The 15,824-nt window shown below is 45.2% G+C and overlaps 1 protein-coding gene across 2 annotated transcripts in view; it reads right to left on the bottom strand.

Moving 5' to 3' along the window:
• The window catches only part of Stab2 (stabilin 2), a 155,287-nt gene that overhangs the window by 100,465 nt on the left and 38,998 nt on the right, over window positions 1-15,824 (bottom strand). For both annotated transcript variants that reach the window (XM_046429260.2, XM_046429261.2), the window contains 8 exons: window positions 15,147-15,296; window positions 13,566-13,709; window positions 12,954-13,010; window positions 12,683-12,808; window positions 6,983-7,036; window positions 6,590-6,670; window positions 4,263-4,415; window positions 1,235-1,297 (listed from right to left, as the gene is read on the bottom strand). In XM_046429260.2, coding sequence (XP_046285216.1) covers window positions 1,235-1,297; window positions 4,263-4,415; window positions 6,590-6,670; window positions 6,983-7,036; window positions 12,683-12,808; window positions 12,954-13,010; window positions 13,566-13,709; window positions 15,147-15,296 — 828 coding nt within the window. The remainder of the gene's footprint in view (window positions 1-1,234; window positions 1,298-4,262; window positions 4,416-6,589; window positions 6,671-6,982; window positions 7,037-12,682; window positions 12,809-12,953; window positions 13,011-13,565; window positions 13,710-15,146; window positions 15,297-15,824) is intronic.

Genomic DNA, 15,824 nt, shown 5'->3' with positions numbered 1-15,824 from the left:
CCCAGAACACTATGTCTAATATCGGATCGACCCTCAATAAACATGTGCAGAATTCAATCAAGCTTGAAAAGCTTCTGGTCTCTCCAGGTTCTTTCCCCTGATATTTATTTTATTTAAAATTGATGCATAATAACTATACATATTTATGCAGTACAGTATGATGTATTCCACATTGTGGAATGATTAAACAAGTTAATTATCATATCTGCTACCTCTCATCTGTCATTTCTTTGTGGGGAGAACATTTAAAATCTACTCTTAGCAATTTTGAGATATACAGTTAATTATTATTAGCTATAATTGCCATGCTGTGCCTAACCTCTGTATTCACTAGAGAACTTATTCCTCCTGTCTAACTAAAACAGTGTACATTTCTGGACATTTCTTTCATTTATTTTTTTTCTCTCCATAATAAGGCTTAGGATCATAAACAAACATTAAAAATAGCAAATTTAAACACTGGGATTTATTTAAGAGGTCGAAGCAGAGAAGAACCTTTCCTAAGAGGCTGGTTGATTTTGATATTGTGCTTGGGTTTTATTTATTCTAATACTGTTATTATTATTACTTACAGATGAAGAAAATAGAGCAAGATGGTTAAATACTTACGTGAGGTGTCCCCCAAAAGTTCACATGTGAGACAATGCAAGAAGGTTCAGAGGAGAAATGATTAGATTATGAGTCTTAACCCAATCAGTGAATTAATCCCTTGATAAGGATTAACTGCGTGGTAACTGAAGTGTTGGGTGTGGCTGGAGGAGGTGGGAATTGGGGCATGCTTTGGGGGCTATATATTTGTATTTGGAGAGTAGAGTCTCTCTCTCTCTCTGTGCTTACTGATCACCATGTGAGCTGCTTCCCTCTGCTACACTCTTCCACCATGATGTCCTGCCTTACCTCAAGCCCCAAGGGATGAAGGTGGTCTTCTATGGACTAAGACCTCTGATATCGTGAGCCCCCAAATAAACTTTTCCCCCTCTAAAATTGTTCTGGTCAGATATTTAGTTATAGTAGTGAAAATGCTGACTGAAACAACTTGCCTGGGGTCAGTGAGCTTAGATTCACACACAGATCTGTGGGGTCTCTGCCTAGCACCCCACATAGCAGGCTAAGAGCTAGTTTCTGTTACCCTAGTTGCATCAACATCTTTTAAAGAAGGAAGGTAGAAAGGGTGAGAAACCACACCACTGGGTTCCTTTGGTGATCTGTGGTTTCACGAAACTGTCACACTCACTGTGGGTTCAGAGTTGGGAGGACATTTGCTCCAATACACCAGGGAACAGCTCACACAAGAGCCCTGAAAGGAAAGACAGCAGGTCAGTACTGGTGTCCCTTTAAGGGGGACAGGGGGACAGCTCCATCTCTGGACTCGGATTCTCTCTTTGTGAAGGGGGTTCCACTCACTATAGTTCCCCAGGGGAGAAGGAGGGAAGTCAGTGCTGGGGAGGGGTGTTTGGAGGAAGAAGCAGACCCTGCTAGAGTAGCCCTTTCCACTGCCTCTTTCTGGATAGAACCAGCCTGTCCACAGGCCCAGCTTTCTGATCCCTCCGAGGGACAAAGTGTTACCACTGGCCGCAGACTCGGGGCCATGTTCTCTAGTGGGCTTAGCAGTACAAGGTTGAACACGGACACTCTGCCCGTCAGTCCCCTGGATTCTCCTCCATTGGTTCTCAATTCAGGTGGGACAAAATGGGGTGTTGGCAGCCACGTCTCCAGATTTGTTCTCTGATCTTCTCTACCTGGCTTTGCCCCAGTGAGTTGACCACACCAAAAAAATGGCCTCTTGAATCTTTGCCAGCTTCCAACTGGCTTGGCTAATGGGAGGTACCAGCAGGGGACTGGTGGGTAGAATAAAGCAAGATCAAGGACTTCTTCCCTGTTGCCCCTCTGCTCTGCCCCATCCCTCTGAGACATCCTGACAGACATCACCACTTCCACTCTTCTGGTTCTCACTGGGTTCTGGTAACTCTGTACCCTGCCCCTGGGCTCCTGGGTCCTGGTGGACATGGTGGCCCACCAGTGCTCCTCCCTGGATTTCCCAGCATAACTTGTCCTTGGCCCTGTCCACAGCTCTGCAGTGGGCTCTGGGATGAATTCTGTTCCCCACAGGGACCCTAACTAGGAGCATGATATTTATTAAACCTCTGAAGTCCAAACACACATGTGTGAAGGTAGCTATGAGTTCAGCCTGGTGAAAACTGAGACTTCTAGAAGGTTCCAGCTGCTCCTTCTCTTTGCTAGTCCTTAGTACACACTTTCCTGAGAGTCTGTTTGGATGTATAATAGATCCAATAAAAACCACCCTAAACTCGGAACAGACAGAATTAATGTTAGGACTAGAGCTAACAGGAAACAGTAGGGGAAACTTCTTTCTAAGGCCGACTCTGAGGAGTTCTTTTCCTTTAGCCACAGTTCCTTGGGTTGTAGCTTAAACCCACAGCTTCATTCTGTCCATCAGGGACATGGAGAATAAGCTTTTGAACAATCTGAAACAGAACATCTCTGCGACAAGGTGGGCAGTGGGGCTGCCATTGCCCTTCCACACACTTCCTGTCCGGAACTTGAATGGCAGCTGCTTGGGGAGGGCTCCGAGAACCCTTGAAATTATTGATTCCTACTCCCTTTTTCATTTATTTCTTAGGAGATGAGACCACTTTCTCTGGCCTGTTTGGATCCTCGCCCAGTAGCCAGATGATGACCTGCTATTGCTTATTTCCAAAGAATGAACCAAACAGAAATCACTGTCAGGAACTGGCTAGGAGACCGACCCTGTTGATAACCTCTGTTAAAAAGGGGTGACCAGAATGGGGTAAAATCCCCCTCTTGGTATCTAACTGGTACAGCCTCTGCTCAGGAGCCTAAAACATACCAGTCATTACCTTAATTAAGAACTCCAAAATAAAAAAAAAAAAAAATCACCACAATCCCACGCCAAGTTCTTAGCTAGCTATTTCTAGTCTTTATCAAGAAGACAATAAGATGAAATAAAATAAAATGAGGCCATTTTTCCTTGTTCAGTCCTATGTTCCAAATACTTCATGAGGACAATCACTGAAGTATTATTGAAGTGTCCTGAAAATGCCCAGTATTGTAACTATTTGGGGGTTACGGTCTCCATAGGAACTTAAAGATGTTACACAGAGCAGTGTTGGAATTTGGGGTGCTTTGATTAAAACAGACTGAGCCAAAAGTTGCTATGGAAACAGGAAAGGCCATTAGAGGGCACAGAGAAGCTCACAGGGAAACCGACATTCTGGTATTTGAAAAGAACTACAGAAAGAGAGTTGATTCACCAGACCAGAGCATCCACCTGTGAGGAAATTTCACCTTAAGTTCCTTTTAGAGAAACTATGGGCATGGAACAGGGTGGTTCCAGGTGACCCGGGTGGGGGAAGGACGGAAATGGATCCTGAATCTCATGGAGGAAAAGACCCTGAGCTGACCCCAGTTGTGGTTTAGTAAGTTGAATAGAGTCTCTCTAAAAATTCATGTGCCCCCCCCCCCACAAGCCACAGAATGTGAACTTACTTAGAAATAGGGCGTTTACAGATGTAATTAGTTGGGCTACAATGAGGTCACACTGAACTAAGGTGGTCCTTAAATCCAAAGACTAGTGGTTTTTTTTTTTTGGTTCTGGGAATTGAACCCAGGGGCACTTGACCACTGAGCCACATCCCCAGCCCTACTTTGTATTTTATTTAGCAACAAGGTCTCACTGAGTTGTTTAGCGCCTTGCTTTTGCTAAGGCTGCCTTTGAACTTGTGACCACTCTGCCTTAGCCCCGCTGAGCTGCTAGGATTACAGGCGTGCACCACCACACCCAGCTAGTATTCTTATAAAAGGAGAGGACACACAGAGATGAAGGCCACCTGAAGATGGAAATAGAGATAGCCAAAGAAGGGCGGGGACTGCGGGGAGTCCAGAGCCTGCAAAGGAAGCATGGTCCTGAGCCTCCAATGGAAGCATGACTTGTGATTTCAGACTCCTGGCTTCCAGAACTGTGGGAGAATAAATGACTGCTGCGTTAAGCCACCAGTGTGTGGCAGCCCATTACGGCAGCACTAGGATCCCAACACACCTGTGCAGCATCTTTCATGAACTCCTCCTTGGAAACGTGTGCAGAGTGGTTTCCATGGACCTCAGGTTTACTGCCTCTTCACAGAGACAGAACCCCCAGGGACAGGGCTCCCAATGTGCTCCTTGTCAGTCTCTGAATTTTGTGCAGCACTGGCTGCTCGGCTGCATTTTCCCAATTCTCTTACCAGCCTCATCTCTCTCTTGGTTCCATCGCATCGATGGGGCAGAATGGGGACGATGGAGGGAGGAATGAGCACTCCCGTCAGGGTGTAAATCCGGCCATTTTTGGCAGCGACCTCGATTTCTTCCATGGCCACATCGTTTGCCAGAAGCTGTCCCTGGAAAGAGGTGATAACATCTTTTGTTCTGTGTGGCAGGAGGGCCAGCGGTCCCTAGGTAGGTGTGAATGGTAAAGCCTCACTTGAAAGTCCTCTATGTCGCTGAACTTTTTAGTGGAGGGAAGGATGCTTAGCTGGAGAGGTTGGCTATCAGGAAACACTGAATCTGTTAAGCTAATTCTTGACTAACACCGGGCAGGGATATCCTTGCAGAGTGGTCCCTGCAGGCGCTGAGCTGGGACAGAGCTCTGTCCTCAGCTGTCCCAGCTCTACAGCCTATGTGCTCTGGGTGAACTGTGTGACCTCTCTGGTGAAATGAAGATCCACCCACTCAAATACACTTATTGACCTTGAATGATCTCTGGTCAGTTTTAGACACTGGGGATGCATCAGTAAATAGACAAGTTCCTGCTTAGGTTCTGGTGGAGGCAGCAGAAGATAAACAAATTAGCAAAGATTTCTGATCTCCACCTTCTCTAGACCTGCTCCCCTGGCAGGATTAATGGCGACTTCATTCATCCTTCTGATGACTCAAGTCAAAAAGCCAGGGGTCATCCTTAGCTTTCTCTGTCTTCATCACCCATCCAGTCTATTAGCCAATTTTATTGGGTCTACCTCTCTTCAAAATGCATTCATCATTCAACCACTTCTTACCATGTCCCCGCTGCTACCCTGGGCTGAGTCACCTTTATTCTTGGCTGCATTATTGTCATCAAATCTTAACCAGTCTCCCAAAAATGTATGTCTGATGTCATCATTCCTCTGCTCACAATTCTCCAATTGCTTCTCATGTCAATCAGAGAGAGTTGGCCTTCTTTCCCTGACTTCACAGGCCATGTGACTTCCCTGGCCCCGCCTCCACTAGAAGGCCCCGCCTCTTCCCTCAGAAAGCCCCACCTCCTCCACACAAGCCCCGCCCCCTCCCATTTGCTCCTCTGTCCTGTCACCCTGCCTCACTGTTCTTCAACAGCTCGGGCGTGCTCTTTGCCCTGTGGCTTTACACTTGTGTTTCCTCCTCTCTCTGGAATGTTCTTTCCCTAAGTCACTGCGGTTCCCCTACTTCCCTCAAGGCTTGGCTCTGATGTTTTCTTCTTGGTGATGACTTTCTGTCACTTTATTTAATACATCAGTCCCTTCCCCACTTCCTCTTCCTTTCCTGGCTTTGCTGCTTTCCTCCTTGCCACTCTGCCAGTCGCCTTGCTTTTCAAACATTTTCCTTGACTGTCTCCCTGTTTACCAGAGTGAAAGTTCCATGCAACCAGGACTTTGGTCGGCTTGCTCATTGATCTATCTTCAGGACCTAGAACTGTGGCTGGAACATGGGCAGCACTCAGTAGATTCCTGTTGAAAGGCTCAGGTGGTCACGATCACCAACAGTGGTAAATTGATGGGCAACAATGACTCTATGCTGGCCGACTTTGCTGATGTTACAACCCCCAAAGGGTTAATGGAATAACACTACCTTCTTTGAGTTTCTCTCTTTTCTTTTTTGGTACCAAGGATTGAACCCAGGAGTGCTTAACGACTGAGCCACATCCTCAGCCCTTTTTATTTTGAGACAGAGTCTTGCTAAGTTGCTTAGGGCCTCGATAAATTGCTGAGGCTGGCCTTGAACTTGCGATCCTCCTGCCTTAGTCTCTAGAGCTGCTGAGATTATAGGCGTGCACCACTGTTTTTTAAATAAGTCATGATTCCTTCACCTCAGGGCCTTTGCCAATGTTCTCTCTTCAGTCAGGAGCCTCTTCTCCTCATTCTACCAAGTTCATCCTACTCATCCTCCAAGGAGTGGCCCAAGCATCACCACCTCCCCAAGGGTCCTTAACTTGCTGCCTGTCTCAGACCTTCCTGTCATGGACTTTCACAGCCTTCTGCAATCCCTCTGGCTGGCATTCATTGCAATTAAATAATCTGCTGATTGCCTAACGAGTTGCTCAAAGCCTGTTTTCCTTGCTGGCACAGATGGTCTTTTTCACTTCTTTATCCCCGGTATCTAGGACACACCATCACACACACAGCTGCTCAGCAGATATTTGCTGAAAGGTGAAATAGTGATAAAGATCTTAAACCTGTGCGTTGGCGCAGAAGCAGGGTAATGCCATCCTCATGAACAATCATTCCCAGAGCAAGAGTGTGTGTGGGGGGTGGTAGGTGCCTGCCGTAGGCTGCTCACTTACGTTGCTGGTGGTGTTGAACCGTATGAACTGGTTGGCCATGCTTCTGATGTGAGGGGTGGAAACCAGATTGGCCACTTCAAGCTGCAACAAGCAGACAACAATGGAGACATGTGGAGCAAATGCACAGTCCTGATTTCTCACAGTCTTTAAAAAGAAAAGGATCCTTAAAAGTTTACAAAATGAATAACAGCAGCTTTGATGTCATGAGTTTTTGTGGCTTTGAAGATTTCTTTGATATCAGACTCATTATTCATGACTGAGTGTTCACTCAGAGCTAAAGAAAGAGGAAGAATACACATCAAAAACCCTCTAGTGCCAACATATTGGAATTCAAGACTAGGGCCAGATGTTTTGAAAGCAGGGAAAAGTAGCGGCAGGAAGAGTAGGGCCAACCTGGGTAAACGGGACAATGTGGTATCTGACGAGTTCCAGAAGCTTCCGAGAGCCCTGTAAGGGAACCAAAATACTTCTTTAGTTAATAAGGAAATCATTCCACTCCTACTCTTGTGGGAGTCTTTTAAATGACTTGATCATAAAAATAAATGATTCATAATCCCTTTATTGGGAAATCCAGGATGAGAATAATGCCATCTCCCAGATACCTAACATTCCCCAGACCTTCAGGTAGGACAGGGGCTGATCTAAAAATAGAAATTTGCATGCTTCATTTCATCTTCCAACAGCCCTGAGAGGCAGGGGCTGCTACTGGCCCATTTTATATGTGATAATACTGAGTTTCAAGGACACGTCGAAGGTCCCGCCGTAGCTCTCAGGTTATGAGACTAAGAATTAGTCCAAGGTCTCAGTCATCCTGCTCTACTACCTTTCTGAATGTTGAAAGTTACGTTCTGCATTTTCTGAGGCAGACCTCCATTTATGAGTCTCTCACTTGCTCCATAAATAAACTGCTGCTTGTCAGGCCACGTAATGGCCATTCTGGAATATATGACCCCAGGGTTCCTGATCGCCCTTTCCTTCCACAGGAAGGTCATCCCCTGTCCAAGTCCTTTCCAAGGTTTCTCTTGTTTCAGAAAACTAAAGTAACAGTGGAGAAAAAAGAGGGCACACAGAGGGGACCAAGGCAGGATCAACAGTCCTGGGCCCTGGAGGAAGGCTATGGAGTAGGGGACCACTGTTGGGGGAGGAAGGCAGCAGTAGTGGTGACATCCTACAGCCTGTCTCACTCTCCCAGCTGAGCTGAAGCTGGGAGTGATAAGCTCCTTAAGTGACATAGTACAGTCATTCTGACTCGGACAGGCGAAGGATCACAAATCCAAGATCCTACTCACTGCCAGGAGGTTGACCTTCTAGGGACATGTTCCCACACCATGAAGACCAGGTTAAAGGAAAGCCCTGCTGACCTCAGGTTCCCCTCACTCAGACCGCCTCTGGTCACTGTGCCAGGGAGTCACCTGTAAGACGTGTGTTACGATTCGGATATGCAGAGTCTCACAAAAGCTCACGTATGAGCAATGCAAGCAGGCTCAGAGGTGAAAAGATTATGAGAGCTGCAACCTAATCAGTGGATTAAGCCACTTGAATGGATTAACTGGGGGACTGGCAGGTAGGGTGTGGCTGGAGGAGGTAGGTTACTGGGGGCTTGCCCTTGGAGTTTATATTTTGTCCCTGGTGAGTGAAGCTCTCTCTCTGCTTCCTGGTTGGCTATGTGCAGAGCTGCTCTCCTCCACCGTGCCCGTCCACCATGATGTTCTACCTCACCTTGGGCCCAGAGCTATGGAGTCTATTGACCTGGACTGAACCTCTGAAACCTTGAGCAAAATAAACTTTTCTTCCTCTACGTTGTTCTTGCTGGGCATATTAGTCACAGAGACACAGCTGACTAAAATATGTATGTGACCACATAGCCTGGTTTGTCTGGCACAACCCTGGTTTATGCCTATTGTCCTGGTAGCTTTATTCACTCTCAAAAGAGCACTGGTGTGGAGGATAAATGATATGGCTGCCATATATATATATGCGCCAATAACATCAGAAACAGGATGGGGTCACCAATAAGAATGCTGAAATGGACCCCAATTAGCCAGCTCTGGAAGCGATGCTTTCTGTAGCTCTCATTCTGTAACTATGTGACCTTGATCGTGTCAGCTTGACTCTCAACTTCTCCATACAGCTACTCCGCAGTACCCAGAAATGGGGCTTCCAGGCAGAAGCAGTGTTATTTCAAGCTCCAGTGTCCCATGGCAGAAAGGGTGAGACACAATGGGCAGTACTGAGAAATGTCTGACTACGGTAGACTGCAAACTCCTGAGAGGCAGGAACTTGGGTGTGTTGAGCTCATCATCTCCCTGCTCCCAGCCAGCACAGTGGGGGCACACAGTAAGCTCTTCTGCCAATAAATGAAAAGGGGAGGGAGGTGTCCTGTCCAGCTGAATCCAGCCCTCTGAGCTGGACCTTAGAAACCTGAATTCTGTTTCTGTATGACCTTGAGTAAGTCATTTAATCTCTGAGTCTCAATTTTGCCTGCAAAATAAAGGGACTGGTGTGGGTCCCTTCTAGTCCTCTGTTTCTATAAGAAAGAATTTATCAATGGAATAATCCACTTTTAAAGTCCCAAGAATTCATTGGTGTTGAGTCCATTTTACAAGGAAGAGAAGAATAAAAGGACCAAAGGAATCAATCAGCATTACTTCCACCCCTGTGTGTGCCTGGGGCTTTGCCTGGCTGGGGCCGTCAGTGCCACCCAGCTCAAGTTGACAATATGCTTCTACCTGCCATTGTCCAAGAGCTTTTTTGGTACCAGGCATTAGATCCCTTATGAGGACACTCACTTCCTCCTGCTGTTTTAGGTAAAATAAACCCCAAGTCCTTTGATGCCAGAGGCAGAGAAGAGCTCTTCTACCATGTTATTAGTATGTTCTAGAACTTTGTAAATTTGTCTCCCTTTATTTTACTTGCAGGAGTCTGTGAATTTGGAAAGGCAAGCCTCTGGCTCCCTTTGCATTTATTTCTGTCTAGTTCTGAGATGAGAATGAACCAGGGCTTGTAGTCAGTGACCGTGTTCTCTGCAGGAATGGGATGGTTTCCAGACTGAAATTGTGCTTCAGGGAGAAATATACACTGGAAATACAGCATTCCAAAATCAGAATCAGAAACTCTCTTTCTAATGAAAGCAGTTTACTTTGCATTTCATTGGTAGAGCTGATGGGGCATTTTACTGGCTCCCACTGAGGTTCCTCCTTGAAGATAAAACTAAAGGGTGTATTAAGAGGATGGAGAGAGAAGGAGCTTCCCACAGGCTGAGAAATTTTAACCCATGCAGGCTCTGGAGCCAAGGAAGAGATAGAAATAAGCATTCCACTCCTTACTTAGAAACCAAGTGGGAAACCTGTTCTGACTCAGAACAAAGAGGCCTGGAGTTTTATAAGCTTCGTAGGCAGAAAGATACTGCCTTTGAGAAAAACCTTGCTGAGAGCTAGGAGCAGTGGTGCATGTTGGCCAATTTCTGTGGTGTAAATATTCCCACGGAAGCTACCAATGTGATCTCACTGAACAGAGCTGGAACGAGAGACACACAATTCATCCTTGAGAGCCTGCAAGAACCAGGAAGCAGTTTCAAGGAAGGAGGAGAAGAACTTTCTGAACAAAGAACCCTAACAGAAAAGAAGGAAGGGTAATTTTTTCTGTTCTAGATAAAAGGTTTTATTTTAACTTTAAGTGTACTGGATTAGATGCCTTTTAAACTCCATCTATTATTTTTATTATTTTAAAAATGCCACATCAAGGAGGTCATATAACTACAGAATTTTAATAAATTTCCCAGGAGAGCAATATTACTTTTTTAGCTCACTTTAAATTGAGTGTGAGTTTTAGAGAGAGGTGTAACAGTTTTTCAGCAATGGTAAGGTCTCAGAAAACTTGAGTGTGAATTATTTATTTCAAATAACATCCCATGGAAGGCCCTGGGGAGATTTGACTTTCTCAATGGAAACTCACAGAAAATCCTTTCATGTGGTGAGCCCTTGTTGGCAATGTTAGAAACACCTTCGGATTATCCCCTCTATCTATCATCTATCTACCCATCTATCTACCTACCTTCCTACCTATATATATTTTAAATTTCAAATTTTCTGAAAGCGAGATATCCTTGTAGATATCTGAAAGTATTCTAGAAAGAATACTAGACCTTCAAACCAAAAAAGGAAACAAATTTCAGGGTGCAAAAACAGCATAGACAGGATCTATTTTTGCAATTATACGGGTTTTTACCAGCAGGTCTCTTTCTGGGCCTCTTTCTGGTGTCACTAGTCAAAGTGCTTGAAGTGAGACTGTGGAACCAGCTTCCTTAACAAGCTCCATAGGTGATTCCTAACTGCACTAAGGTCACCATAACACTCAGTCATGACTGTGAAAGTCTGGAGAGCCCTCTCCATTCCCATTCTTTATAATCAGCATCAATCTATATGAAGTAGAGAAGTCTGACCCCTTTGCCAAGATGGCGGCATGATTTCAGGGCCCTGGAAGGAAGTCTGTGGCCCTGCCTGTAATTCCACCACTTGTCGTCCAATGAACAAACTTCCATAGCCAGCTCTCCTTCTCCTCAGGATATAGCTGTTATTCCTGGGAGAGGAAATGCTCTCATGGTTTCCATCACCCATACCCTTATGTAAAGAAGTCAATAGTCTCCTTCCAGAGGGAAATGTGACTGTGTTTGTTGGTGTAGGCGGTTAGCCAGAGGGAAGCCAGGATGGGAGAAGGGTGGGGGACAAGAGGCAGGGGCAGCTGTGAAAGGGCTGCTGACAGGTAATGGACCCAGAGGACTCAGTGCCCATCGTGGAATGCTGTAAGGACATCACCCCTCTCCCCTTGTGTGGGTGGGGCTATGGAAGACGTTCATCTTAGAAAAGAGGGAAGAATGCTCAGAGCCACCAAATGGCACCACAGTCTCCTCCCATCCCACATTCCATAAAGAGGACCCATCTCCCATCTCCATAGACTTATGCTGGGCTGGGGTTGTGGCTCCATGGTAGAATGCTTGCCTAGCATGTGTGAGCACTGGGTTGGAGCCTCAGCACCACATATAAATCATATAAAGGTATTAAAGAAAAATAGCTCCACCTCACTAAGCATTATTAAAAAAAAAAAAAAAAAAAAAGACTTGTGCTCTCAAAGTCGCCCATGTACCCACAAGCTGCTCAAGGGCCAGTTGACCATTATTTGACTTTCTACCAGGGGTGCTAAGCCAGAAAGGCCAGAAGTATGCAGGTGCATGCCCCCAGTTTTTACCCAGTGCAGGCATATAGTTTCTCCTAGAGAGGCAGCTGCTGCCCAAGCCCAGGGCCCAAAGAGTTTCCATGGCTACCTGCACTCCAAGGTTTTGTGCACTGAAAGCTCCACCTCTACCCTAACAAAAGCCCAAAGCCTAATCATTTTGACTCATCTTGCTCCCTGGCCCATCCTCCTGCCCCTCTCTCTGACAGGTATCTCACTTCTCTTTTCCCTGCCTTCATTCAATACAGCTGCTCTAACTGCCATCGCTGCCTGCTGAACTCTGTTCCTTTGCCCGGGAATTGCCCTGATCCCAGGCATCACACCCAAGGACCTAAGATTACCGCCCAGCTCTTAACCTCCAGTAACAAATTGAAGGCCGGCGTATGTCATGAAAGGATTATGCTGGAGAGAGAGGAATGCAAGAAAAAGGTAAGGCTGTTCCACCAAAAAAATAACATTTACTGTTTGGCCTAGGCCTGAATGGCTACTTTAGGCATCATGCTCTCTGTGATTTTAGAATTATGGGGAACTTAAAGTCTTGATTTTACTACTGAGAAACATTAGAAAAGCCAGGACAAATCAAACTTTCATTTAGACCCGGGGTTGGCAGTAGATTTTATTTCCCTTGTTGAGTTAAATGGACTGAGCATAGTTAATTGAAATTCTACTGAGGAGACTAAAGCCACATCCAGAATCAGTTCCGGGGTGCTGTGGTTGATTAGTGATGTCTGCTTTGGTTGTGGGAGGGTGGTAGGCATACATGTGCTACGTTTTAGCTACCCCCAGTTTAGAAAAAGTCTGTCTGGATACAGACTGGGACAGTGATACTGACACGATGCTATCAGCGTAAGTAGGATACGATACCTCTGGAGAAAGGAGGTAATCGAGCGTGCCTTCCTTCATGTTATCCAGTGCTTCATTATTTGGAACAAAAATGGTGTATGGTCCACCAACTCCATCCTTGTCTAAGGCCTGTCCCACATTGGTTTCCTGCATTTGAGAAATGAAATTTTGTATCCGTGACCTAGCTCAGAAAAATATTGAAAGCAATTCTTTAGAAAGCATTTATAGTTGAGATCCTGGTTAATTTGACAGAGGACTTAATGGTTTTTGGAAAGTCACTATAGGGACATACCTCCAACAAAGATCTGAACTTGCTGTATCTTGGTTGCAGCATTGTCATTATGGTTTGCTGGAAGGAGACGTTTTGTTTACAAATTAGTAAAAAAAAATAATAAAGAGGTTTAGGAAATATAAATCCTAACATTAAGAGATGGATTACAGTTTATGTGTAAGTGTGGACACACATGGTCAACTGCCATACACTCTGCAAATGTTTATGGTTATTTCAATAGTTGCTCCTTTGTATTCTGAAGCAACTTCTGTCCATCGTCAGACAGGCCAAAAGGAATAAATTTCATCATGACAATAACTGCTCTTCTCTGTAATGAATGAGGAATACATTTCCATGCACTGAGCTGATTGATGTTTTTACCATAAAAGAGGCAAAAAAAAAAATCAAGATTTTCCCTATATACATACTTCCTGCCTTTCTGTCTCTCTGCAGAAACACTCAGTATTCTATTGCAAACAGACACGTCATCCCATCCTCTCTTTGCTGAGATCCTTCTAGTAGAATGAAGGACAAGCACATAGCGCTGAGTGACACTTTCTTCTTGGAGGTGACTCTCCAGGGAGACAGAGGATTGCATTTGGGCTGACACCACTTTTACCTGGAATGGCTCACCTGGGTGTTGCTCTCAAATGTGGGCTCTATCTTGTCCATGGCTCTGTCGAGGATGTGCACCAGCCCGTTGGAAGCGATTATGTTCCCCTGAATAATTTTTACTTTCTTTTTGCCTCGGTAAAGTTTAAGCTTTAGTTGATTGTCCTAAAATTCCAAAGAAAGATAAAGGATGTAGTGTTCTGGGAGGAGTAAGCACTGGAATAGAAGTCCCAAGTCCTTGGGTCCTGCCATTTATTGGCTGTGAGACTTTGGATAAGTCACATAACCTAACATGGGGCAGATGTATCTGCTTGGTTGATCTAGTGGAGGCTTTTGTTAAGATAAAATGAGATAACGTGAAATCATTGGTGATAATCACAGGCTAATGTGGATAAGGTATTATCATGCTTTCCTCCAATAAACTGCAATATCAACCACATCATTATGCAAATATTCGTTATTTAAACAGTAGCTTAAACCTGTGTTCTGAAGCAGCTGCTGGCTGTCATCCACTAAGCAATTTACTGTAAATGTATCATTTACTTTAGTATGTTGCACAGAGAAGGTGCACAATAAAAATATTTGTTGAATGAATAACTAAAGCTCATTCCTTCTTCCATATGATTCCTATAAGTTACAGACTTAGTAAATATTTTTTGAAAAAAAATGAATGATGCATGTCCATGTGAGAAAGGAAGCCACCTCTTCATATGTGTTATTTATATATCACTCTATCTATTCCACCATCTACCTACCATCCATCCATCCATCCATCCATCCACCCACCCATCCATCTTTACACTGTAGTCTGGTTAAGATTGTGGGCTTTGGAGTCTGGCAGAACCACATGTGAACCTCTGGTTCTGATGCTTACTGTGTGATCTCTCTACTTTCCCACAAGTAGAACAGGGATTAGGCTAGGACCTCTCCCACAAGGTTGTCGTGAGCCTTATGCAACACCAATAAAGATTCATCCCTGTGCTTAGTGTGGAAAGAACTCTCAGTGATCCACTGACTGTTGACATTATGTGAATGTAAAACAGGTCACAGCCCCCCCACACACATTCTGTCGATTCATCACCTCCCCCACTACTCCCACTAAGTGGATTCACAAAAAGAGTTATTTGTGACGGGGACAGGGTGGTTTTGTTAAACAAACAAAACAAAACAAAACTAAAGAACCCCAGAACTAATAGCATTGAGAGACAGCATGCCAAGCTGGAAAAGATGGATGAATCCCAGCAATCTAAAACAAACAGCCCGTTTCCTTCGTAAGAGGAATGCTGATGGGGCTCTGTGATTATGTTTCTGGAAAACAGGTTGACGGCAGTTTGTCTTCCTGCTGGCAGCTGAATGATGAGGGCCTCGAAAACTAAATTGGACCAGACCAAAATCAAACCCTTTGCCTCCCCCTTTACAAAGCAGCCCACCCCTTCCTTCCTGACCAGGGTGTCCTCTTCTTCCTACATAGGAAGACAAACAAGGACAAGGAAGGCGTTCTTGTAACCTTTCACAAATCCCAAACACAAAGAACAAGAAGCCCACGGGCGTTGGCTTGGAGGACAATTGAGTTCTGTGCGTGAAACTCAGAGACATTCTTACCTTATCCCTGTTGAAGATTTCCCCCGACGCCCCGGTCAAGGTGTAGAAGGTGTCTGTGTTGTTCAAATGCTCTGTGCTCATCTGCCCAGCGATGACGTGCAGTTTTACAAAATACCGAGCAGCCTTGATATCCATCAAAAGCTCTTTCACCTAAGAAAAGGGGACCTTTTGACTGTCATTTGAAGGAGAAAAGGAGTTTGATATGCATGCTGGGCCTTCCTCAGAACCAAAGATATCAAAGCCAGTGCACCTAACATGCACCCTGGGCTCTTTCAGACACAGATGACCTTTCGTGAGCACGGCCACCCCAGGCCAGCCCTCAAAGACAATGGTGATTGGGAGAGTCAGGGGTCATGCCCAGTATACTACCAAACCTGGGAGGCTGCTCCTGGCCTGAAACTGACATGGTGGGAAAAGAATGTCAGCTGGACCAGGAGGAGCAGTTTGGTGACAGGGACCAAGGAATCTACCTCCAAGAAGAGGACAGGCATGAGAGACCGAAGAGAGTAAGCAGGATTGAGGATGCATTTGAACAGTAAAGATTTCTGAAGCCCACCAGACCAAATCTATATCTTGTCACTACTACACAGTTAACAGTTAACCAGCAGATACAATTTTTTATTACCTCTGTGCAAACTTTCTGTATTAAAAGAGAGACCAGCTGCACAGTGGCCAGCA

Source organism: Marmota monax, unplaced genomic scaffold (assembly GCF_021218885.2).
Source record: "Marmota monax isolate L192 unplaced genomic scaffold, Marmota_monax_Labrador192_F-V1.1 WCK01_AAM20220418_F8-fsc00051, whole genome shotgun sequence".
Taxonomy (NCBI): Eukaryota; Metazoa; Chordata; class Mammalia; order Rodentia; family Sciuridae; genus Marmota; species Marmota monax.
Note: the sequence above shows the minus strand (reverse complement) of the source record. Positions and strands in the feature narration are given on the sequence as shown.